Raw genomic sequence first — 25,822 nt, forward strand, 5'->3', positions numbered from 1 at the left:
GCCCTGAGTCAAGTTGCAAATTAAATTTCAATAAAGCTTAAGCTCCTTGCAAAATAGCAGCACCAAGTGATAGAAGAGAGAGTACATAATAATAGGCTTAAGCTTGTTCTGCTACAAATTCCAAACACAGAAGACAGAAATTACCGCACAAACGAAACACTCAAAAGCAGTGGCGCAGCCAGAAAAAAAATTGGGGGGGGGGGGCAAATATTTGATCAATTAAAGAGAACGACAAAGTGTTTGATTTAAGACATCGCCACCTGATGTGCAATGGCGTATCCTGGTGGGTTAAGCAAAGGAAGCAATAAAGCTGGCGGGGGGTTAGAGCGTGCCGAAGGCACGCGTATTCTAGGGGGGTCCGGGGGCATGCTTCCACGGAAAATGTTTGCAAAATTACACTCAAATAATGGATTATAGCGCTTTCTGGAAACACTTTTAGGGTAATATTTGTATGAAATTTATAGGCAGATAAACAGCTAGGCTATTAACTTATTAAAGATAGCTGTTACACACAAACGGGCAAAAACTGCGGCTAAAATTAGAGAACACAAAAAACTCAGCTACACAAAAACCCAACAGAGTAAGCGATTCTGAAATTGCTTCCACAGATTAGTTAAAAGAAGCGTAAATCGCGTAAACTTTGCGCGATTTACGATTTGCAAAATTTATTGGTGTCTTTCTGTGTGTCTAAAACAAGTTCTTATGGGGGGTGTTAATAGCCAGATGTCTTGGAAAACGATATAAATCTATACAAATTATATTATATTTTCAACAAATGGTTCAACTTCGGAATCCAAACTTTGAAAAACTGGGGGGGGGGGGGGGCATGGCCCCTTTCGCCCCCCCTGGCTACGCCTATGCTCAAAAGCAGCCGCTCCCACGCTCCATCAACCCACAAAAACTTGTTGATGATACACGGGAGGCAGTGGGTGCATCGAAAAAAAACAGCCATTTACGTAAGTTAGATGCCCCTATAATGTTTCACATGAATTGACCGAAAACGCAAAAATTAGTCACCAACGCATTTTTATTGATTTCGTTGCGCTCCCTATGCGATTGTTGAAATTGCACCGAAACAAGACCACAGACATATAGCCTAGATCTATGAATCCCTGATATAGGTCTTCTAGTTTTTATTAAGCAACAGACGGTACGTAATGCAGGTGCATCATTGATCTGTGATCTTGCATCTTCAATATCTGTCATAGTAGGATTCCTTTAGACTGATGAGAGAGGAGCTTCATCGTATCTCTCTACAAAGATAAAGGGGGTGCATTCAAGAAGATCGTAGATCTCTAAAAGCTTTTTGATCGTGTTCCCTGTAAAGTTATCTGGTGGACACTGAGAAATATTTAATGGAAATGGTGGATTGTGCGACTTATACAAGGTTATGTACACTAATGCCAGGAGCTGGTGTTCGTGTTGGTGACCACTTGACGTAGGAGTAGGAGTACAGTAGGAGTACACACTAAAGTTTAGTATTAAGCTCTCTACTCTTCATTGTCGTTCTCAGAGGCTTTGTCAAGAGAGTTTCGAGCCGGTGTTCCTTGGGAAGATCTTTATGCAGATGACTTAATTATTTTAGCCGACGGCCTGGAACAATGAGTGTGTACAGAGAGGCTCCTGCCTTGGAAAGAAGCATTGGAAAAGAATGGCTTGAGAATAAACACTGATAAAACCAAGGTCGATCTGTGGTATAGGCCTTGAAGAACTACACGATTCAAGCAGATTTCCTTGTGCTGTCTATCGCAAAGGTGTAGGTCGCAACAGCATTCACTGCAACGGATGCCACAGTACTGGATATAAAGAGATGCAGTCGATCTGATCACTTTGTCCGAAGACTCTGACTTTAGATGCTCTCGATACCTAGGCACATCAGCCCATTCGATCGACGGAAGAACGCAAACAGATGTTCAAGTGGTCGGGAAAACTGCAAGTTGTAAGCTCTTTTCGTTTTCTTAGAGACTTACTTTCCGCAGCAGGAGGATGCGATTACACAATAACGCCGCGTGGAAAAGCAGCTTAAAAAGCATTCAGAGAACTGTTGCCAGTCTTAAGATCACTCCACCTGTCTTACAAAACGTGTGGGAGAGTGTATAATAGGCTACTTGTGTGCGACATCGACAAATATGTTATGTGAAGTCCAACAATGCAACAACAAAAATGGTCTGACCACAAATGCGGTCATCCGTGTTGCAAGATCGACTGCTGGTTCTTGCTGACAAGGCTCCGCTGGTATGCACATGTAGAAAGATCTAACAGTGCATTGAATTTGGCCCGCAATTTCCAAATTCCAAGAAGACGTGGGGTTGGTATAGGCCAGTTAAATTGGGAAGCGATAATAATAAAAGATTTTCGAGAGTGGAGTTTATTGAGATCTGACCCCTGTGACCCTGAGAAGTGGAGTGAGATGTGCAATTTGCCACGTGTGCAGCTAGCCAGTTATCTGGAGTGGGGACTACAAAAGAACTGCCTCTCAAAACCTAAACGTTAAAAAACAAAACTCGGCTACAATGAATGGAAGATGGAATGGAAGATTTCTATGGTGGAATGGAAATGGGATGGAAGAAAACTTCAGGATGGAAGATGAAAAAAACGTCCAATAAGAAAATTTTGACAGCCTTTTTAAAGGAACAATGGTTTGGACGAGTCTCTCCACACGATGATGGTTGAAGTGGAATCAAAATATAATAAACTCCAAACCTATCGTTCCGATACCGGTAACTTTTGACCCTCGCGATAATGAGCCTCTAACACCAAATAATCTTCTACTGATGGTATGCCCTTTACCAAATTTCCCCCTAGGTTGTTTGAAAAGAAGGACTGATTTGACGTTCGACGTCGGTGGGAGCAAATCCAATAAATAACACATCAATTTTGGCAAAATTAGAACAGGCAATATTTGCCTCAAATTATCCAGCCACAAAAATGTTACCAGAAGAAAATAAATCTTCTTGTTCATTGATCGACCATTCTCAGCGGCGCTCTAAACGATCTATGGGTAAGGTTGTAGAAACCTATCCTAACAAGTGCGGAACTGTTCGAACTGTACTTGTAGACCCAACATAATGCGGTAAAATGGCCAATATCCAGATTATTCGTCATCTAGATGGTATTGGTTAATAAGTGAACCTTTAAACAGGTCAAAAAACTGTGCACTCGATGTAGCCTAACTTATATTGAAGTTTTAAAGTAAATTCATACATTTGTAGGGGTAGGCTATGTTACAATTCGTTTATATTATACTACGTCTTGTATATCCATTATGCAACCATGTGTTTTTATCATTTTGTGTCGCTGTTCAGTCAAGCTTGAAATCATTGTTCAGAAAACTTTTTTTTCTTCTTGTCGTCCTAAGCTAAGGAATCGTTTGTGCGAATGTGCGTCTCTTGACGTAATTTCTACTAGTTATCGTAATTTTGCGGGTCAGACCAGTTTACGGGTCAAACTAGTCCATTCTTTGTGTCTCTGTGTGAATCTAAATATGTCCATCAAAACAAAACAGATATTGAGTGGTGGCTACAACGCATTTCACAGTTTACGATAATTAGATTAGTGTATCATAGAGTCAAGACATCTGCTGCTGCATAAGATAGTATCATTTTATGCCAACTATCGAAGTGCAGAAATGAACTCGTGAAGATCTGTATGCTACAACTATTTGGTCCAAAAATACGGCAAGCAGAAACGTCAGTCGACTTCTGCTATTGATGATGGTGATGATAGTATTGATATGGATATGAGGTGCAAAATATCAAGAATCAGTGAAAATCTGCAGGTATTAATTTACTAGTTGATTAGTCTGAAATGTAATAGCCTATATATCGGTTTTATTTGACTTTTCATAGGCATATTGGCCCATTTTAACAAGAAACAGTACAGAAACCGACTACTATACACTTTTCTGACTGCTGGCTCTGACTCAATCTGTCAGGAGCTTGTACTCCACACTGCACATGCTTTGAAGTCGTGGTTGAGAGCTTTACTATCTTCCTGTTAGGCGTAGAAGATCAAGTGTAGAGCAAGTTCAGTCGTATGATCAAGGACTGCCTTTTGGCTAAAAAGAAGGCCGATGCTGTCTTTGTTGATATTGAATGGTTGTGTACGCGCTAATTGTTGTGTTTTACAGTTGGTTGGCGAGGTAGAAGATGCTTTCAGCATTGAGCGTCATTTGAAGCAATTGAAAGGGGAGATGGCGAAGGGGGAAAGCCGTCGCAACAACGGGTCGGTTCGCGACCGAATGTTGCGCACTCGATCCACGCGTTTGCACGATGTGAACGAAATGTCGGTTGCGGATCTGCAAGCGAAATATCCGCCGTTAGGAACCGCTATTTGGGTATGTTGAACATTACGTTCATTTTTATATACATATGGCACTGTTTCAAGACTAAAGCCAGTATAACGTACTGGTTAGTAAGGTGACTAGGATCTAGCTGACATCAGATATATCAGGCGATAACTAGCCTATCAGGCGATCGCTGCTGGAACTTGCTAGCTTAGTGTAGTAAACTCACAGTATAAACACAGAAGCCTGATTAATTGACAAATAGATTTCGCTTTTAAGGATTATTATCCGACTGACCCTGTGTTTATACTATATGAGTTTTAATATATCCTATATAATGATAGAAATAGTGGATGTATGTGAGGGTTAATTTGAGGTTTTTGTCTGTGCAGATGATCGAAGAAATGAACAGTTTGGTGCAAAAGGATTGTGTTGAACTGCTCTCAGAAACTAGCTACCACCGTTTTTATCAGAACGTTAAAAAGCAGAAATTGCCGGCGGACATCCTGAACTTAACAGGTAACATGACAAAACGTGCATTTTCATTATATCAAGTTAAGTTTAAACTATTTTTTCTTGCTTGAAGAGAAGGGTTCACAATTGACGTCACCCAGTTTTTTACCCCCTCCTCCAATATCAACTTTTAGGTACCCTCCCCAGTTACCGGTTGACGTTGAACGCCCCCTTATTTGTAGTTCGTACAGTATGCATAGTAACTATTAATTAATAGATAATAGTTCATTTTTTAGACAAGGACGAGTTTACTCCAAGCTGGCTACTCACGGTACCGTCACTCTTTCATGATAGTTATAATGGCTACATCACAACCAATGCAGTAAGCATCAATTTTCAATGCATGCTTTGTTACAGCAATTGGTGATTATAATTAAGCTAATTAAGAATGTAAAAGTTGATTAAGAACATTACTGATGTCCTGCATAGCGAGCCATCGCACTTGATTGATAATCGCTAAATGTGATACCAAGAAAAAGGCCCTTGATGGTTGTGTGCCTCCCTCCCATTATATTGTTTAGTGAAGCGAATGTTGCTCAATGCCCGCACTTGTGCTGGCCATCGAGTTGATCTATATGCTTATTGTTTGTTGTAGAATCCAGAATCAACATATCCGGTTGTACGGTTTAAAGAAGATGGCTTCACTGTCATGGTCGCCGGATGTCAAGTAATTGGCATGGATAATTTAGTGGATGCAGTCGCCGTGCTGTTGAGTACTTACTGGGTGTTTAACATCCAGTAGCCTACCCCAAATCCACTAAGCATACCTTGTCTTTTTTGTCTACCCACATTTTACATTTAGATGTGGAGGTAACAAGCAAGGTATTGCGTTTTGTGAATAAATTGTAATGGGCAGTGATTATGCAGGATGCTCGGAAGGTTTTTAGGAGATCAGAAAACGTGCACCGGTATCTCGTTGTTGCAAGCATGTTTTCTTAGCTCTTTAAAAGCTATCCATCATCCTATGTAATTTTTGTAGTTGTTGTGGTCTGTATTTTTTATCGTCCTATATGTAAAGAATGAAGATGCTTCATCGTTTTTCGTTTTCTTTCCACTTGTTCATTTCTACAAAACACGATTTCTTGATAATCTTGATTTGTGAAGGTAAATTTGCTGTGTATACTGTCTTTTTCAATAAAACCTTAAGCAGTTATTGCACTGTAAGTTTATCTAAAAGTTTCTATTGGAACCATAGGAAGGTTAATTGGTACCTCAAAAAATTTCTAAATAAGAAAAAAAATTGAAAGGTATTTTATCGAACCTTCAGAAGGTTCATCATAGTACCTCAAAAAATTTCTAAATAAGAAAAAAACCCTGAAAGGTATTTTATCGAACCTTCAGAAGGTTCATAATAGTACCTCAAAAAGGTACTAAATAAGAAAACAAACCTGAAAGGTATTTTATCGAACGTTCAGAAGGCTCATAATAGTACCTCAAAAAGGTACTAAATAAGAAAAAAACCCTGAAAGGTATTTTATCAAAGGTTCATAATAGTACCTCAAAAAGGTACTAAATAAGAAAAAAACCTGAAAGGTATTTTATCGAACGTTCAGAAGGTTCATGATAGTACCTCAAAAAGGTTCTTTTTAAGAAAAAAAAACCTTTGGGGGTTATTGAAAGAACCCTGTATTGGTTCTTTCAAGAACCCCCTAAAGGGTTCTTTTCTTAAAAAGAACCCCATTCGCAGTAGCTCCCTTATAGGTTCTTTCAAGAACCCCCAAAAGGGTTCTTTTCTTAAAAAGAACCCCATTCGCAGTAGCTCCCTTATAGGTTCTTTCAAGAACCTCCTAAAGGGTTCTTTTCTTAAAAAGAACCCCATTCGCAGTAGCTCCCTTATAGGTTCTTTCAAGAACCCCCTAAAGGGTTCTTTTCTTAAAAAGAACCCCATTCGCAGTAGCTCCCTTATAGGTTCTTTCAAGAACCCCATAAAGGGTTCTTTTCTTAAAAAGAACCCCATTCGCAGTAGCTCCCTTATAGGTTCTTTCAAGAACCTCCTAAAGGGTTCTTTTCTTAAAAAGAACCCCATTCGCAGTAGCTCCCTTATAGGTTCTTTCAAGAACCCCCTAAAGGGTTCTTTTCTTAAAAAGAACCCCATTCGCAGTAGCTCCCTTATAGGTTCTTTCAAGAACCCCATAAAGGGTTCTTTTTTTAAAAAGAACCCCATTCGCAGTAGCTCCCTTATAGGTTCTTTTTCGAGCCTTTTTCGTTTACAGTGTAGCCTACTCAAAGAAATGTACAATCAACGACTGGCATTCCTGAATGTAGGCTATATAAGCTTGCCGCTACTGTGGCATCATTCGGGTCCAGTAGTGCGGTTTGTGAGAGTGGCTTCTCGGTCTTATCTCGGATAGACAAACCTACACGCAGGTCTATGCTCCAAACGAACTTGGTTCTGTTGGCGTTTGAAAAGGAAATGACCGAGAAAATAGACGTGGACGTTTTTGTTAATAGATTCAGTGAAGTCCATCCATGCCTTCTGTTAAGGTAGGACCTAACCTATCTATGGCGAGGACACATTTCACTGATGGTGTGAAATAGATTCTCACTATTATCATTAAAGGATTCATCTTGAAGAGATGATTGTTGATTCTGCACTAGAAAAAATTAGGTGCATTGTACAATTATTTACAAAACGATGAGTGACTGGTGCAGCGGCTGCAACCCTATTATATCATAGTTCAAACAAACAACAAACGCTTATTTTCTATGTAGGCCTATAGGCCTAATATATTTTGTGTGATTTATGCAGCGCATTAGAGGAAAATGTAAATAAACTGAAACGAACTCAAAGTTTATGAAAGGCAATGGAATAACTAATAAAAGAATCAACTACAAAATCTTAAATTTTGCTGCGGTTTCTATGCCAATTTTTACGATTTTATCACTAGTTGATGGTCGGATCATCGGATGTTTTAAAAATGATTTTGCTTCTCAATTTCTATGCTGTCGTCATTATAATAACTGTTCAAGCTACAGCATGTAAGTTAATTCACTCTATGATGCCAGCTCACGCTGCTGTTTCTATGATAATCTATGCTAATGTAAACGCTGTAGCCTATTACGATTAATTTTTTTGCGTAAATCTTACCCACATTGTGTACAAATACATGATACGGAAGGTAAAAGTTGGGCCCCCTTTAGAATACTTTTTGCCCCCCTTAGTGCTCCAAGCTAGTTACGGGCCTGGAGAGGACAATGCATAACCTATACCGTACTAGCCTAGCCAGCATTGTTCATGCAAGAGCAGCTAACAAAGGACATAGTGTCGAAACAATGCATTTCATTTGATTGGCATATTGTGAAATGCCCCATTAAACTTTTGCCAAATTAAAAAATATTTTTGCGTTTTCCAATGTGTTGTCAGTAAGAGCCAAAATATTTTCAGCTTACTCGATCTTGCGATGGTTTTGGTAGCTGAACATGAAACGTAACATTCGACGACACAATTGACTCGAGCAGTCGCGTTGACAGGGGATGCAGGGGTACTTTTGGACCCTGGCCCGGATAATTTTAGGGGCCCGGAATATTTTCAAGGGGCCCGAAAACATGAAGAAACCACAGCGCATTCTTTGAACCCGTTTTTCTTATAAAAATATTGGTTTAGGGCCAAAAATCACATTGGTACTGGGCCCTGTAGTATTCATGAGTCCCTTTCATTTATATTCTCATATTGATATTGCATGAACCGTTGTGTATTTATGTTACTTCGCACATGCAAACGGATTTTACAATTATTAAAAAGAAACAGTAAGCAAGCAAGGTGTACTAGTGAGTAAAGGCAGAACATTATAACTGGCGACGAGTAGAGTATCAGAAACCACGTAAACACATCAACGTAAGACAGCAAGATGACTGGTCTTTCGCAAGCATTTCCATCTTTTGAAGAGGGTGATCCTTCATCAACTGGACAACGGTGGAACAAGTGGGTTTGTCGTTTAGAAAACTTCTTTATTGTCAATAAAATTAAAGAAGATAAAATCAAACGAGCATCTCTACTGCACTATGCAGGAGAATGGCTGTTCGACATCTTTATAACTTTACCTAACACTGGTAATGAAAATGATTATGAGGCTGCCAAACAAGCCATCAGTAACTACTTCAAGCCTCAGATAAACATTGACTATGAAGTGCTGCAATTTCGTGAAATGGCACAACTGCCAGATGAAACCATCAATCAGTTTTACGCCAGACTTAGAAAAAAGGCTCAAACTTGTGATTTTGGTGGCGAAATTGACAAAGAAATTAAAAGGCAAATCATCAGCAAAACTTCTGACAAAAAACTGCGTACCAGAGCTCTAGAAGCAAAAAATCTGAATCTAACAAATTTGCTTGAAATGGGAAAAACCCTTGAAACTTCACGACAGCAAACAGAACATCTTGAACAACAGGCTCACAGTCAATCACAATCGATCAACAAAATGCACAAACTCTCAACAAATAAACAGCATTCATTCAAGCCAAAACCTACTAGGCCAACACAACTCAGACAGTCAACAAGCATCAGCAAGTGCTATTTTTGCAGTGGCAGTTATCCTCATGCTAAGGGAAGGCGGTCATGCCCTGCATTTGGAAAGACTTGCAGAAATTGTGGAAAACCAAATCATTTTGAAAAATGCTGTTTAACTAAACAAAAACAATATCAAAGAAATGTTAGAGCTACATCTGAACAGCAAAGCAGTAATGACAAATCAGATTCTAATGAAGAAATTGCTTATGTATGTAGAATAAATTCAGAAAAGAATCCTACTGCAAATCTAAACATCAATGGAAAAAACATCAAATTTTTGCTTGATTCTGGATCATCAGCTAATCTCATTGATGAAGAAAACTTCAACAAAATACAATGCAAACTTTTCAAAACCAATGTTAAAATTTTTACATATGGTTCTTGCAAGCCAATGAAACTACTTGGCAAATGTCATGCTGACATAAAGACAAAAAATAAATCAACTTATGCCACATTTTATGTAGTGGAAGGAACACATGGCTGTTTGTTGAGCTACAACAGTGCTGTTAATCTAAACCTGTTGCACATAATCAATCAAACTGTCACTGGTACAAATTCTAGCATCATTAACAAATATGCTGACCGTTTTCAAGGCATAGGCAAACTCAAAGACTTCAAAGCCAAACTCCACATTGACAAATCAGTGATACCTACAGCTATCCCACACAGGCGAATACCATTTCACATTCGGAAAAAAGTCAACACAGAACTGAAATACTTGGAAGACCATGATATAATTGAAAAAGTCAATGGTCCAACACCGTGGGTATCTCCCATTGTCACACCACCAAAACCAAACAACCCAGAAGAAGTAAGAATCTGTGTGGACATGAGAATGCCAAACAAGGCTATACATCGTGAAAGACACATCTGCCCAACTGTGGATGACCTTATTCATGCACTAAATGGAGCCAAAATGTTTTCAAAGCTAGATCTGAACAAAGGATATCACCAAATTGAGTTGGATGATGACAGCAGATACATAACAACATTCTCAACTCATAATGGGTTATATCGCTACAAACGTTTAAACTTTGGTGTGAGTTCAGCAGCCGAACTTTTTCAAAAAACCATTCAGCAAGCACTCGATGGCTTACCCGGTACACTCAACATTAGCGATGACATCATTGTCTATGGAAAGACTGAAGCAGACCACAACAAGAATCTTGATGCTCTATTGCAACGATTGCGAGAAAAGAATCTCACTCTGAACAAAAGAAAATGTGAATTTAACAAAACAAAATTGGAATTTTATGGATACACATTTTCTGACAAAGGCATTTCTGCACAAGACACCAAAATAAATGCTATAAAGAATGCTGCAACGCCAAAATCAGTCGGTGAAGTGCGAAGTCTACTGGGATTAGCAAACTATTGTGCAAGAACAATCAGAAACTTTTCAACAATCACTCAACCGTTGCGAGAGTTAACACATCAGAACACAGAGTGGAAATGGACTGCTGTGCATGATGACGCAATACAAGCTCTCAAAGACAGCCTGACAGGGAATGAAGTCTTAACATACTTTGACCTGAACAAAGAAACAGAGCTTATCGTAGATGCCAGTCCCGTAGGACTTGGAGCCATTCTCACTCAACGTAGCAATGTTAATGAACCTGCCCGGATTGTTGCATATGCAAGTAAAGTTCTCACCCCTGTCGAACAAAGATATTCTCAAACTGAAAGAGAAGCACTAGCAATTGTTTGGGGCTGTGAACATTTTCATCTGTATCTATATGGCATGCAAAAACCCTTCAATTTGATTACAGATCACAAGCCATTAGAACTCATATTCAGAAATGCATCATCCAAGCCCCCAGCAAGAATTGAGCGTTGGAATCTAAGATTGCAACCCTACAATTTCGTTGTGACGTATAAACCAGGAAAAGACAACCCTGCTGATTACATGTCTCGACATCCCGTGGGAAGTACACATTGCACTCAATTGTGTGATGCGACTGAACAATATGTGAACTTTATTTCTCAATCAGCAATTCCACTAGCAATGACAATTGATGATGTCACAAATGCTGTCAAAGGTGACGACACAATGCAGAAAATCATCAACATCATCAAAAGCAACGCATGGAAATCTGCTATGCAGAACCCAGATCAAGACATCAAGCCATACATTCCTATCAGGAACGAGCTGACATTAACAAACTCTGATTTAATTCTTAAACAGAACAAAATCGTTATGCCGCGAGTGTTAGAAAAACAAGCCGTAACTCTTGCACACCAAGGACATCAAGGCATCGTAAAAACAAAAGCATTGATTCGAGAAAAAGTTTGGTTTCCTGGCATTGACAAAACTGTTGAAAACGCTGTTAAAAATTGCATTTATTGCCAAGCTGCAACCGTTAAAAACACTGTTGAACCATTAAAAATGTCACCATTGCCTAACGCACCATGGACTGAACTGTGTATTGATTTTTCTGGACCGTATAACACTGGTAAATACTTGCTAGTAATTGTCGATGAGTACTCGCGATTTCCTGTTGTAGAAATTGTCAATTCTACCAAAGCTTCATCTGTGATACCGGTAGTTGACAAAATTTTCTCAATGTTTGGAATTCCACTTGTGCTTAAATCAGATAATGGCCCGCCATTCAATAGTTACGATTTTAAGCAATTTGCCCAACGTTTAGGTTTCAAACATCGAAAGATAACTCCTTTGTGGCCGAAAAGCAACAGCGAAGCTGAACGCTTCATGAAAACACTTAACAAATCTGTTCGCATTTCAAATGTTCAACACAATTCATGGCAATCTGACTTGAATAACTTTTTGAGAAATTATCGAGCTACGCCACACTGCACGACCAGAACGAGTCCCGCAGAACTCTTGTTTGGGAGGAAAGCTAATATTACTATTCCTCAATCTCTCACTACTGTAAATGACCAATCGTTGAGAGAGAAAGACACTCGTGCAAAATGTAAAATGAAAAAATATGCAGACAAACGTACACATGCTAAAAATTGTGATATTTCAATTGGTGACTTGGTTTTGTTGAAAGTTAAAAGAGAAAGTAAACTATCACTCCCTTATGGATTGCGTCCTTACAAAGTGACCAACATAAATGGTTCGATGATCACTGCAAAAAAAGGATCTCATGTGGTCACAAGAAACTCTTCATTCTTCAAACCAGTCACAAATGACCTTTGTACAGATTGATGACAAGTAGGCTATGTTTGATTAATTCTTGTTCTGTGTAAAACTGTAATTCGAGTAAGCAACGTTTTGTTATCATCAGACTGAAAATTTGTGACAACTATAATTTATCGTACTCGTTATATAAAAAGCATACCCCTTAATCCAAATCTACAACTTGGGGAGGATTGTAGTATTCATGAGTCCCTTTCATTTATATTCTCATATTGATATTGCATGAACCGTTGTGTATTTATGTTACTTCGCACATGCAAACGGATTTTACAATTATTAAAAAGAAACAGTAAGCAAGCAAGGTGTACTAGTGAGTAAAGGCAGAACATTATAGGCCCAAAATGTCTTCTCAACGGCATTGAAATTGAGAACGACCCAAAGCCAAGAAAAGCACATTCAGCAAATTGCAAACTAGGTCTATAAATAATATTTTCATTTCTTACCTTTTCTTTTCCTTTCTGAAAATAAAACAAATATAATCTCGTCAAAGTTATTGAGCTTGGCCTAAATAGCCCGCTAGCCTACAGCTGATGATGTGTTACAAAGGAATATTTTGAGTAAGAAAACTTTACGAGGCATTTGCTGTGAAGATTCTTAGCTGTTATAGCTTAAAATTTTATAAGCGGTGAAGTATTCAATACAGAGGTAAATTACTGTCAACTTTCAATGACGTATAGATTGATTGGTTTTCATTCCGTAAATTTCAAAATAAAACCTATAATTTCTTCTTTGTGCAATGTAGGCTATATTTGCGATGAAATATTTACAACTTCTCAAAAATTTAAAGACATCAACTTTTAGATAGCAACTTTAGCACCAGGTAGATGCAATGTTAAGTGTCCGCTGTAGGCCTAAATGGATTGTTCTGCGTCGTCATGTCCGCTGTCCATATCATCGAAAAAAGAAAGATCATTTTATATTCAAGTTAGATCCCAGCGTCACAGCAACGCGAAGCAGCATCTGCGTGTTGTGACGTCACATGGCGTAGTTGTACTCACACAATGGTTGGATTGACAGCGCTCTCGACAGCTTCTTTGTAAATGTTTGAATTGAGAAATCTCTTGTACGAGTCCTTCCTCATCAGCATGTAGATGTGGTCCAGCGCGATGTCGAACGTGAACCGCGTCTTACTTTTCTTGATCTCCTGCCTCACCTGGAAGCACAGTGCTGCCCATTGTTGTGTTTCGAGCGTTTCATTGTAAAACAAAATCACCGGGTTTATATTTTCTTCTTCAATATAATGATTGAGGTGTGTCTGCCAAGCTTGGGTCGACTCCGGGCCGGATCACGCCAAACATTAGGATAGCTTAGCCAAAGGATTTTAAAGTTCAGGCTTTTGATAAAAAAAACAAAAAACTATTGATTATATTGAACAAAGACGGTTATTTTTCTTGAATGTATAAAGAAAAATGATCGAATCACAATTTCTGCAACAACATACACAACGTAAGATTGTTAAACTCAACACTAAAACTACTGCAGCAAGAGAAGCTGTTGTAGGACTGTATAGTTTACTTTACATTTACTGTAATTTGTTTTTTATTCCTCTCCAGCATGTCATCTTGGCTGTACCTGATTGAATGTCTGTGTGTCGATGTTGATGGGTGTGTTGCTATTTGGAGAAATAAAATCACTGAAAAGTTTGGAAAACATTGTAAACGTCACGAATCAAATAATTTATTAACATCAGTTTTGTTCCTTTTCCTTTAAAAACGATGTTAAACTTTATTACTACTTTTTTAATAGGCTAACTTGTCCCATATTTATTTAAACATTTGAACAAGAGAAGGAACTATGAACAAGACTAATCAATGAAATCAAGATGGACACAGCATCACGACAACGGGACAAGAATATTGACAAAATTTACGAGCTCAGCGTGTATTTTACAAAAGGCCGCATCGGTTATTATCCATACGAAGAAATATTTAGTTGTCAAACTGTGCATTTCTTCACATTTGCTAATTTAGTGTGATATTTTCTTTATTATTTCATTGCAATGACGTTTATGTACATTAGACTTACTATGATTTGCGTCATTAGGATTGAACCGTTTCTAGAACGAGTAGCCTAAGTTAATGATAGTTAAATAGTTATAGTTAAATGATAAGTGATACTGGTAAGTGATAATGATATAATGATAGTTAAATAGCATACCTCTAACTCGTTAAATAAGTCAATGAATAAAACACTTAGCGAAATGCTTATTTGGTCATAATTACTTACTCAAAAATGGTCCTCAACATATTTTCCACATTGGCGACCGGGGCGCCTCTCAACACAACGCATGCGCGGTAGAAGGCGAGGTTCTCGACGCTGTATTCTTTCTTCAGGTGTTGCTCGAACAGCCACCGACCCAGGTCGTCGCGCAACATAGCGTCAAAGTTGAGACCCCAAATTTTACATTGCATTTTGTATGGACCTGTTTCTCTAAAAGAAAAGAACGGAGTTCTGTTGCTACATATACAATGCAGATCTACATTTTTCCTTTTTTGCAACCACGAGAAAGAACTTCTGGAAGGATTACGACAAAAAAGCAAAGAAAAACAAAACATTGCAACACAAAAACGGTATGAAAACATTTGTAGACTATATTGCATCACAATTTAGATTTCTGCTAAGTTTTTTTCCTTTATTTATTCACAATCGATGAGACAGAAACAATAGAACTGACTGATTTGCGGGGAGCGGCCAAGAGTTTCTGGTTGATTCTGTTCTCCAGTGATTCTTATACGTTTCATCTTTGGTGAGGAACGGGTCAGCTTCCTCCATTTCAGTGCAATTTGAAGCAATTCTGAAAGATTTATCAAACAATCGCTTTCAGCAAGTTGCGTTGAACTTAACCTGTAGAGATATTGCTAAGTCTCAAAACAAGGAACAGAATATTTTCCGTCAAGGAATATTTTCAATGCTGTTAGGGCAACGTTTAATCCCGAATGTGCAAATTAGTATATGTATCTTCTTTTTCAGAACAATATATCTAATAGCGGTACTTTAAAAGTCCTTGATATGTTTTTATTAATATACTTTTGTTTGAAACTTTGTTTTGTTAAAAATTAACATTATGAATCAGTTGTTTGTCTTTGTTGGTTACACCCACATTGTTAACCACACCCACGTTGTTGGCCACATCCACCTTATTAGCTACATCCGCATTGTTGCCCACACCCGCTGGCCACATACACATTCTTAACCACACCCGCATTGTTGACCACACCCACATTCACACCCATATTGTTAGCCACACCCATATTGCTGGCCACACCCACATTGTTGGCCACACCCACATCACCCACGTTGTTAGCCACATCCACACTCACGTTGTTGGCCAAACCCACATTATTAGCCCCATCTACACTTGTTGGCCACACCCACGTTCACACACCCACATGGTCAGCCACACCAACATTGTCGGTCACACTCATATTGTTAGCCACAGCCACGTTGTCGGTCACATTCATATTGTTAGCCACAGCCACGTTGTCGGTCACATTCATATTGTTAGCCCACCTACCTTGAGCAACTCGCCATCAGTATCTTCGTAGGAGATTGCTTTCCAGTTTTCTTTTTCTCTTTCTTTACTGAAATAAAAAATAAACAATTGGTCGAACATTCTTTGCTTCTGACAGCAAGTAATCACAAGATCAATGCTTTTTGACCTCAAGTCTTTTTCCTTGCGTGCCCCCTTTCAGAACTCATGCTATTATCCCATGTATCCTCAACGACTGTGATTGGTCCTTCAATTAATCGATTGTTTTGACTGTCTGGCCTTAGTAACCTACATCGTCAATCAAATATTGAATGACTTCAGATGCACCAGCAGGTGTCATGATGCATGTTTGCTCGCCGAGTCATTGCCATACGCATCAACATTGTATTGTAAGTCCTCACGCACGTCTGTGTCTGTAGTGGTGCATCCTGGGATGTACTGTGATGGAAGAAACTTGACATAGGCTCTGTCGAGTTGCAGACGAGTATATATTCAAATACACTTTCTTGTCTTAGTGTTAAACTGGCGCAGTAGACTATAAGTCATTTGTGAGGCCCGCTGCTGCTACATCCATGTCTCAACGATAGGTCATACTTTGAACAAATAAAATAAACGGCTAGCTTAGGTTTTGTGTTTGAGTAAATTTATCCACGAATTTATTGTTACCTTGTAGTTTTTCCAGCTCGGCATAGGAAGAAAATTTTCTGTTCAAACCCCTCAAATTCTTTGGCCAGTCTGAGAAATTTTTAGCCTTCGCACTTTTGCAGTAGCACTGGGGTCTGTTCACCCTCCAGTGACCATATTCCTGCCAAGACTTTATGAACTGATCGCACAAACAGCATTTGCTCATAAAACTGTAAAAAAAACGCAGAAATTGAAATAATTCGACGAACATTAGTTCTGCAAGTTTACAGCCTACTGTGGATCAGCATGCACTTTGATTAGACTGGGAGATTACGTACTTATCTTTAAAATAATGATTAAAGTCTTTTATGAAGCTTAATACTAGCAGCACCTCATAGTATGCTTGCACAGAGTTCGAACCATTGACCCGAGCCCAATTACCGAAGTTGACAAAGTGAAGTTTGAAGTTTCACTTAAAGTGAGTGAATGATGATTTCGAATTATACCATCCACTGGCTGCCGTTCAATAGATCGTTAACCTTTGCAATGAGCTGCACTGCTTCAAATTGTCCATCGCTTTTTTAATCCATCTATTTGCTTTCGTTGCAGAGTTTAGTTCTTAAGTTTCAATTGCGAATGCATTGACCATTCTAGCGAAAATTAAATTCGTTTGTTTATGAGAAATATAAATCAATATTTTTAAGCGGTTTCGCTGACAGGACAAACCTCTCCTTCAGTGCGGCTGTTTTTTCTATAAATTCCCATTGATGGCTTAAAGCTTGTTGAATCTTTGCCAGATATTTCTGAAATGTTGAAACAGTATAAGACAATACTGTAATTGATATTCTGGAAAAACCTAAATGCTAAACAGCCCTTGCAAAAAGTTTGTCGAGTCAAAAAATTTTTCTTTGAGTCCTGCTGTAGCACAGTCCTGATAGTTTCGTGGAGACTACTGCTTTGTAAAGTCTTCGAACTACAGACCTCTCAGCGGGCAGTGTCAACGTTGCGCTTGCATGTGTCTGGAAATAGTTCCACGAAATAGATTTAGCTCAATGGAAAATAATGCCAAAGTGTATACTTCCGCGTCTTATTGTCCAACCGAGGAACCGTGTTTGATCAGCTGTAACTTCATAAAATTCCTTTGATATTATTTTATCTTTTCTTTTATTTATAAATTTAAGGATGTTTATCAGTCCCATTAGTTTCTAGATGTTGTCAAAATATTTCACTGGTTCACTGCACCAGCCGAAAGCTGACTCATTGTTACGTGACATGTCGTTGTATGGTCTGCATAGCCAACCACATGAATACAAATTTCACAATCATAAAGAGATATGGTCAGTAATTTTTCTCACCACTTCGAATTCATCCATTTGGATCCCACGTGGATTGTTTTGCCTCCCCACCAAGTAGCAAGCTGGAACAAAATTAATGTTTCTCTTTGAAATCTAACACTGTGTTTTCTTGCCTAATTTTCTCTTTAATTTTAAACTTTTCGACAGACATCACAAAACACTTGTTGATATTTTAATCATAAAATAATCTTCCGACATGGGCGCCATTTATTTGTTTCCATTTACTAGAAAATGGGATTTTCAGTTTCAGAATCAGCAAGAAGTTTGTCGCTAAACCAACAAAAAGTCGAAAATTGTTGACAGATAAAATTTCAAATAACAAATTATTTGAAGAACGATTCCAATCTCAACTATATCTCACCATGGTCCGTCTCACTGGATGTGAGAGTCTCTGTGGGCCAGTAATATGGCGACTGAATGAAATTGAATAAAAATTAATGTCGTTGACGAAGTTAAAAAATGTTGGAAACAAACAACTTCTGTTTCAAACATTGACGGAAATTTTGGTTTGGAAATAAAAGATTGAAGATTATTAAAATAAAATAATTAATTAATATAGAATATAAATAGTTATAATAATAATATTATTATATTATTTAATTAAAAATAATAAAAATAATAATAAATAAATAAATAATAATTAATAAAATAAGTATAAAATTATGGAAATATTGCAATGTATAAGTCGTTAATAAAATATTTAAACCAATGAAATCACTTTTATCAAAGCAATCTCAACAGCTTGTTTCACCTTCAGTGCGGTTTTTAGAAGGTTCTTATTCAAATTTTGATATAATAATATCATATAATATAGGCTATTTTGTATAATAATAATACATTGTAATGAATTCTATGCGTTACCGACATCGTGCATGAAAATAATTAGAATAAATTGTGGAAATATAGTATAGCATATCATAAATTATAAACTTATTAGAAAATTTTATAGAAAATTCAACTCTAAGATATGTTGAATTTTTTGTATTGTTTTTCAGATAGTTAGAAGTTGGTAAAGAAAGCGAGAAAGGCTGAGAAGTAGAGGGAGAGACTGTGGGGAAGAAGATATGGAAATAGTGAGAGTGAAAGAGGAAGATGCTGCTGACAGAGTGATGTGGAGGACTGCAATCTCCCCCTGCGACCCCACTTGAAGTGAGAATAAACCCGGAAGAAAAAGAAGAAGAAGAAGAAGAAGAAGAAAAAGAAGAAAAAAAAAGAAGAAGAAAAAATTTCTCAGATAACTTTTGTGACAGGTTTGTTACTAATAATCCTCATAATGGGATCTGAATACAGTAAACGATTATACGAACACAATCGTGCGCTATTTTCTTAAGCATATTTAATCAATCTTTGAGCAACTTGGCAAGTTGAATGATTTATTGACACACCTGAAATCTCAGCACCATTCCCTCCGTCTCATCAAGCTTCAATGTGTTCATACTCCAAGGTGTGTTGCAAGGAATTATGAAACCAACTTTACAAAGAACCACCGCTATGTGAAAAGCTTCTACAACATAATATCGAGTTGGAAATTGTAAAGAATCCACGTTGATGACTCAATTGCAAAAAAAACAACGATGCTTCTTAAAATTCCCATTTAAAAATGATATACGTCGATACGCAGTGTTGTACGCGTCAATGAAATAAATTGACTGCGTCAGCGTCAGCGCTAATTGCCTAAAAACTTTACGGCGTCAGCGTCAGCTCTTAAAGAAATTGACGGCGTCAGCGTTAATTTCTTGCGCTATTTTAGCCAGGGTCTCACAAAACGGAAGTATTTCAACCAAGTGTAAGCTAACAATAGCTATAAATAAAGATAGAGCAGGTTTTATGTTTTGAGACTGTATTGTAATTAGCTGCTTTAGTTTATTAGTTATTTCTTTGTAGAAACACAAGCATTTCAAAACGTTTGTCTGACAATCTGCTGCGTTTGGGACGCATAATGTCCTTTCCAAACGAAAACATGCGTTCCACAGCAGCGCTGAATGGTATTGGTGTGTTGTATTTCAAAAACAAGTCTTGAAAACGTTTTGCTAGGAAAGGTAGCCTATCACTGTTCCAAGCGTGCTGTGATGGCTTAGCCTATATAATCTTATTTTAACGAGGTCCACTGCACCAACATCGCTCTTTTCAGGGGCATATTGCTCTTGAAATAAAGTTTCTTCAACCACCGCGATGACATTCATTGATTTTTCGCTTTCTCTCTCTGATCCCTCGTTCTCCCATAATGCTCACGATATGAGTGGTCACCAGCCCGGATTTAGGAGGGGGTAGAAGGTGCAGGTGCTCGGGCCCCCGTTTTGAAGGGCCCCCGACGTGAAAAAATGTGATTTTGTGTTATTATTAGTTTTTCTTCAACCTTTAAAGTTTCTGCAAAATGCTGTGCAGTGCTGGTTAATGCTACTGTAGACGCCGTGGGAGCGAAAAAAATTTTTTGTACTGGGGCCCCCCGATCTAAAAGTGCTCCCGGGCCCCCCATCATCTAAATCCGGCCCTGGTGATCACCATTTGGCGAACTTTTTCCGCTTGTATTCCAGGGAGCCATTCCAACCAACGTGAAAGCGAGTAATTCGGATGAGTCGCGCTGGCCAGAATACATTGTGAAACTCTCATTGTGAAACGACATTTCCCATGCAAACGAAAAATGACGCATAGTGCTTGACGCTTAAAATCGGCAAAATAGTTGACGGCGCTATCACTTCCGTCAACTAGAAAATAAACTGACGGCGCTAGCCTCAGCGTCAACAAAAAGTTGACGCCGTCAACGTACAACACTGTCGATACGTAACACAAAGCTTGGCTTTGTAACAAATTATTCCATTAATTACGCTAGCAAAATTGACACTGCCCTTAACACTACTGGGAGATTAATCAAACGCAAGGAGAAGATCTATTAATTTATTGATCCCTTTCAAAATGCATGTCGCTACATAGGAAATATCAAGGTCATTATGGACAAAAAAATTGAATACCGGTAGCAGAAAATTTCAACTCTAGGAAGTTATTAATTCAACTCTTTAAAGAAGTTCAACAGAAGTGCTTGGTTTTTCGGTCAAACTGCAGAAAAATGCTAGGCACTAAAAATTTAAATTACTTTATGTTTATTAATTACAAAATACAGGGTAGGCCTACCGCATATAAAAGGAAAAGATAAAGCAATTAAAAAATAAACCATCAAATGGTATTTCGGTCTGTCAGTCAGTCATTTATTATTTGTTCGTCCGCAAAACAAAACAATGAACAAAACAAACAGTGCGCAACTGTGCATCTAATAAGAGAGTGCGAACGCTCGTAGCCCTGTGTAGGCGTGAAAGGTCGTCGAGTCTACACTCTCTCATTCAAACAGATACATGCTTACCAAAACAAATATTACGAAATTCAAATAGTCAAAAAAATAATAAATAGGAAACCCATGTGAAACTGCTGCATCTTGTTTTTATTAATAATTTTATTCCTCTCTCACCTTTCGGAGTTGGGATGTTTAACTTCTCTGTCATCCAATCCACCAGAGCTTGGGTGTTGAAGGCTCCTCCTACGCCTGAAGAAGCGCAATCGTTCCTGGCCGGACACTCACAACTTCCTGTGATGATGCCACGGAAGTTTTGGGTGTGTGTTTTCACTCCCGTCTTGGGATGTTGCATTTTCAGTACAAGTTGCTTGATCTGGAATATTCTTAGTAACAGGTTGTGCATTGACAGCAAAAAAAAAACAATGAGAAAAATTATGTCAAAATGAATGCTTTTATCTGGAGTTGAACCAACAACCTTCTGATCATACTCTCACCACACTCGGTCCTGGAGCTCAATATCGATCTCTTGCAAAGTTGTTTCTTGCCTCATTTGAAAATCTCATGGTGGTGGGAGTTCGTTTGTTGGTGCCAGTTCGCGTAAACCTGTACTCTGAGTTTCCTTTCAGTTTCAATGCATTCCCAAATCTAGTTGTACATGAGTGCACGAAAAGGCCCGTAGCGCTGGCAGGGAGGGTCCAGGGAGTATATTTGGACCCTGGCCTGGATGATCTTAGGGGCCCGTAACCTCTCAAGGCGCCCCGGAAGCTTGAAGAAACCACCCCTCATTCTTGGCATATACCGTAATGCCTTTTCTTAGAAACATCTTGACTTAGGATCCGAGTATCTCATTGGTACCGAGCCCAAATTATCCTCGCAAGGCAATGTGCTTGTCATTGTATCTATATCTGGTCAATCTGCCACCATTGAGAGAACTTGTCGTTAAAGTGTCCCATCACGTTCACCATGACAACATTACCTTAGCAAGGACGTTCTGTCTCGGAGGGAAGTGGAGCTGGATTTCGGAATCAGCTTCAGTGACGCATACCTCACCCTCCTGCAAAGTATTCCAATAAATTTGAAGATGACGTCACTTCAAACGTCATCAAACATAAAATGACGGTAAACTTTAAATCGTCATGAACCTGCCACAGTGACGTTACAATTGGGCGCTGCAATTCGACAGAAATTGAGCTTATTTATAATTTATCATGGTTTCTGACAAACTAACAAACGAAACAAATGAACAACGTAAATAACATTGTCTCATGTTTTATTTATTTGAAGATCTGCTTAAAATAATTTCATCATTCTTAAAATTTGTTCAAAAGTTTCTTTCATGTCGTTCGTGGCCGGTAGCGGGTCGAGGGAGGCGTTTTGTCACGTGCTCCCTCAAAGAAAACGGAATAAATCATGAATCTAATTTCTCAAAAAATAAAATTTTGACCTACTCGTTTGGGTTCCTTAGCTAGCGATAGCAGATAAGATGCCAGAGTGTTTGAAATTAGCATCAAACTCAATGGATACTAATTTGGTTATGAGCCTCTCGAGAAAATGACAAAGATTTTCGAAACTTATGTACCTTTCAAAAATATTCCGAAGTGAAAAACATTGATCATAAGAAAGAGCGAGTTTTATTGTCAAAGTGCAATGTTTGAAATTTTTATTTTTTCCTTGTGACAGAATTTGTTTGTTGCAAAACACTAGAACTGGTAGGTTTGGTTGTTTTTGGGTTTCGTCAATAAATCTGATACAGTAATAATTCAAAACACTTACAATATGCATGTCGAGCAGGTCGTCCTGGATCGTGTTCACATCGCTGGAGACAATACTTCCATCTGCAGCTGGAACAAAATATTAAAATTTCAAGACAAATGGCCAAAGCTCAAGTTACAAGACAATGAAGCATCAATTTCAATTTGTTTTAGCTGCAAATCTTTTTGCATTTTTTTGAACTGCTATTTTGCATTCCTCGAATGCTGCATTTGTACAGCAATCCAATCAGTTATCGTAATTTATTTTAAATCAATTGTGTTATAGTAACGGCATCTTCAGCTTATTCACTTGGAAAACAGCAAACACGATTCTTCAAAGAAGAACGATACGATGCAAACGTTGAGAGGTTCTGAAGGACGTCAGTCGCTATGTAACTATTGCACAACAAAAGAACAGAAAAGCTTCCATGTGGACTTTTGTAAAAAAAATATTGCAAAGAAAAATATTTTTAATTCATAATTCCAATTTCTGAAGATGTGGAAATGTAAATTACTGGAAGTTGGTAAAAGAAAGCGAGGAAGTCTGAAAGAAGATGGAGAGACTGTGTGACAGAAGATATGGAAATAGTGAGAGTGAAGAAAGAAGATGCTGCTTACAGAGTGATGTGGAGGACTGTAATCCGCATCCACAAGCCTTTTAAAGTGGGAATAAGGGCCGAAGAAGAAGAAGAAGAATTACCCACCAAACACTGGACGCGCGAGAACTCCATCAAATGCTTTCTTCCACGCGGACTCTGCCCACACTTTTGAACTTTTCGGCATCTTTTCGCTCCTCGAATCTTCCACTGATGAAAGACACCCCACAATTTTACAGTCAACTTATTATGTTTGCATTTGAAAACCTAACCCGCTTACGATGGAAGTTTTATCTTTAAGGCATAAAAACTTGAAAGTTTTTATATCTGATTTACATGACAAGACTGAAAAAGTCGCAACTTCATTTTAAGAAAATTATATAACCACAAAATTGAAATTCGCTGAAAACTTCCATTGCCTTCTATGAGCACACAATAACAGGAACCACTTTCATCTAAACACGGAGCCTCCAAGCGAGGCCGCTTGCGTAATAATCAATTCACTGCTTTGAACATTCTCGGTTGGCTGCAGCAGCTTTACAACCACTTTTGTCGTAAAATAAATTTATCCGATTCCACAGATAAAAGATGTCATCTTCGTGAAAGGACGTTAAAAACTCTATGATAATGGATTACTAGATGCATGGAGCAGCTGTTTTCATTTACATCTGTAACAAAATTGTTTATTTTACGTTGATTCAATGTTATAAAACGTTTAATAGAGATAATAACAAAGATTAGTTGGTTGCTGAAACGCGGCATCAAAGACAAAGCAATCTTGCTAAGTGCTCTTCCATTCAATTGCTTTCTCTTTAAGCCGCTTACATCAACAGACACTGCCGCATGCAGCCTATGGGAATCCAACATTTTGAAAGTCGTGGTTTAACACGTTTTAAAGCGATGCACTTATTGGAATTTACAGAAAAAATTGAAAGAAAAACAGAAAGATATACATTTTTAAAAACCAAATATAGTTATTAATTACTATCTGAATATTTAACAGCCTGTTTCACCTTTAATGGATCATCAGAAGGGTCTTATTCAAGTAGAATCATTTTTAAAAACCTATTTTTATGTAATTTTTCCCTTGAAATACTGTTTCCAGGTTATGCGTTGTATTTTGGATTCGTTTTAGGTCAGTGGTTCTCAAACTTTTTGTTTTGGCGGACTCCTTTTGGTGCCTTCGAAGCGGTTGCGGACCCTTAAAATAGTTTTATCTAAAGTTTTGGTATAGGCTGTCGCGTCTCCTAATGCAATCAAATGTTTCATAAGTTTCGAAGCGACACACTTATGATGATTAATGACATTGACGAAATTATTAGCTATATGTTGGAACAGAGGATCGAACAGCAGTTATCTATTACGCTGGTTTAATGTTTTTCTGCAGATGTTATGGCCGAAAACCCTCTCTTTTGCCGTTTCATTCTTCTGCGTTTCTTTATTCGATTTTTGTGCATGTAAATCAGTTCTGTAATTCCAATTTATGAAGAATACCAGTCAGTTGGTTACTTGAAAAGAGTTGGCATGAGTATGGCCGAAAACATTTGTAATTTTCGCGTTTATTTTCGCGTTATTATGTTAAATTCCGTCTGGTTGTTAGGTGTTATTTGTCTATGTTATCAGTTTTGTCACGGAGTTTTGGTAATTTCTAGATTTTGTTTTCTTTTTAGTAAAATTTGACCATCTTTTAGCACAGCGCCTCTCTGAAACATTGACCATTCTTGTTGTTGTTAAATCGCGATGTGCCTGTTTTTAAATCGGCAACCACCGAGCCACGGGCGGTGCCAGACTGCCAGTTCGTGGGAACTTGTCAACTGGTTGCGGAAAATCGCTCCAAAAATTGCAAAATGTTTTGATCAAAAAGGCTAGTGCTAAAATATCAATTTTAGTTTCAATAATTAAGAGGCTTAAATGTTTACTGCAAATAAAATACCCAAAGTAAAAAAAAGAATTTCATGAAGCTTTCTTCAAAAATAAGCAAACGAAACAAAATAACGAAATTGGCTGGACATAGAAAACCCACTGCGTGTGTCACCAACTACTATAGCAGCTTTTTGCTGCAAAACCAGCTCAGGGCCTTCAGCGTTGCAGTGATTGAAGAGGTCTTATGTATTTGCATGTACCAAACATTTGTGTATTATTGAAGGCCGGCCCGCAAAAGAATGCCTCGAAAAACTTCACTCGGCCAATCTCGGTAACCGGCCCTGCGTCAAGAGCCTCTACAAGTATGCGAAACTATCAGGAATAACCAA

General features: G+C 38.2%; 2 protein-coding genes across 2 annotated transcripts in view; one reads left to right on the plus strand and one right to left on the minus strand.

Moving 5' to 3' along the window:
* LOC145776889 (regulator of G-protein signaling 6-like) overlaps positions 1–23,757 on the minus strand; it is a 35,611-nt gene extending 11,854 nt beyond the window's left edge. The window contains exons 1-15 of the mRNA XM_082588107.1: positions 23,679–23,757; positions 22,997–23,064; positions 22,200–22,277; positions 21,398–21,596; positions 19,323–19,441; positions 18,299–18,350; positions 17,938–17,999; positions 17,309–17,385; positions 16,625–16,812; positions 15,983–16,049; positions 15,143–15,262; positions 14,695–14,898; positions 14,041–14,101; positions 13,467–13,621; positions 12,912–12,926 (exon numbers count right to left, since the gene is read on the minus strand). Coding sequence (XP_082444233.1) covers positions 12,912–12,926; positions 13,467–13,621; positions 14,041–14,101; positions 14,695–14,898; positions 15,143–15,262; positions 15,983–16,049; positions 16,625–16,812; positions 17,309–17,385; positions 17,938–17,999; positions 18,299–18,350; positions 19,323–19,441; positions 21,398–21,596; positions 22,200–22,277; positions 22,997–23,064; positions 23,679–23,757 — 1,544 coding nt within the window. The remainder of the gene's footprint in view (positions 1–12,911; positions 12,927–13,466; positions 13,622–14,040; positions 14,102–14,694; positions 14,899–15,142; positions 15,263–15,982; positions 16,050–16,624; positions 16,813–17,308; positions 17,386–17,937; positions 18,000–18,298; positions 18,351–19,322; positions 19,442–21,397; positions 21,597–22,199; positions 22,278–22,996; positions 23,065–23,678) is intronic.
* On the plus strand, positions 3,566–5,916 carry LOC145777766 (uncharacterized). The gene is made up of 5 exons (XM_082589211.1): positions 3,566–3,778; positions 4,130–4,336; positions 4,678–4,804; positions 5,035–5,120; positions 5,394–5,916. Exons 1-5 carry the CDS (start codon positions 3,734–3,736, stop codon positions 5,538–5,540), a joined length of 612 nt encoding a protein of 203 aa, XP_082445337.1. The 5' UTR covers positions 3,566–3,733; the 3' UTR covers positions 5,541–5,916.
* Positions 23,758–25,822: the final 2,065 nt, after the last annotated feature.

This window comes from Aplidium turbinatum, chromosome 9 (assembly GCF_918807975.1).
Source record: "Aplidium turbinatum chromosome 9, kaAplTurb1.1, whole genome shotgun sequence".
Classification (NCBI taxonomy): Eukaryota; Metazoa; Chordata; class Ascidiacea; order Aplousobranchia; family Polyclinidae; genus Aplidium; species Aplidium turbinatum.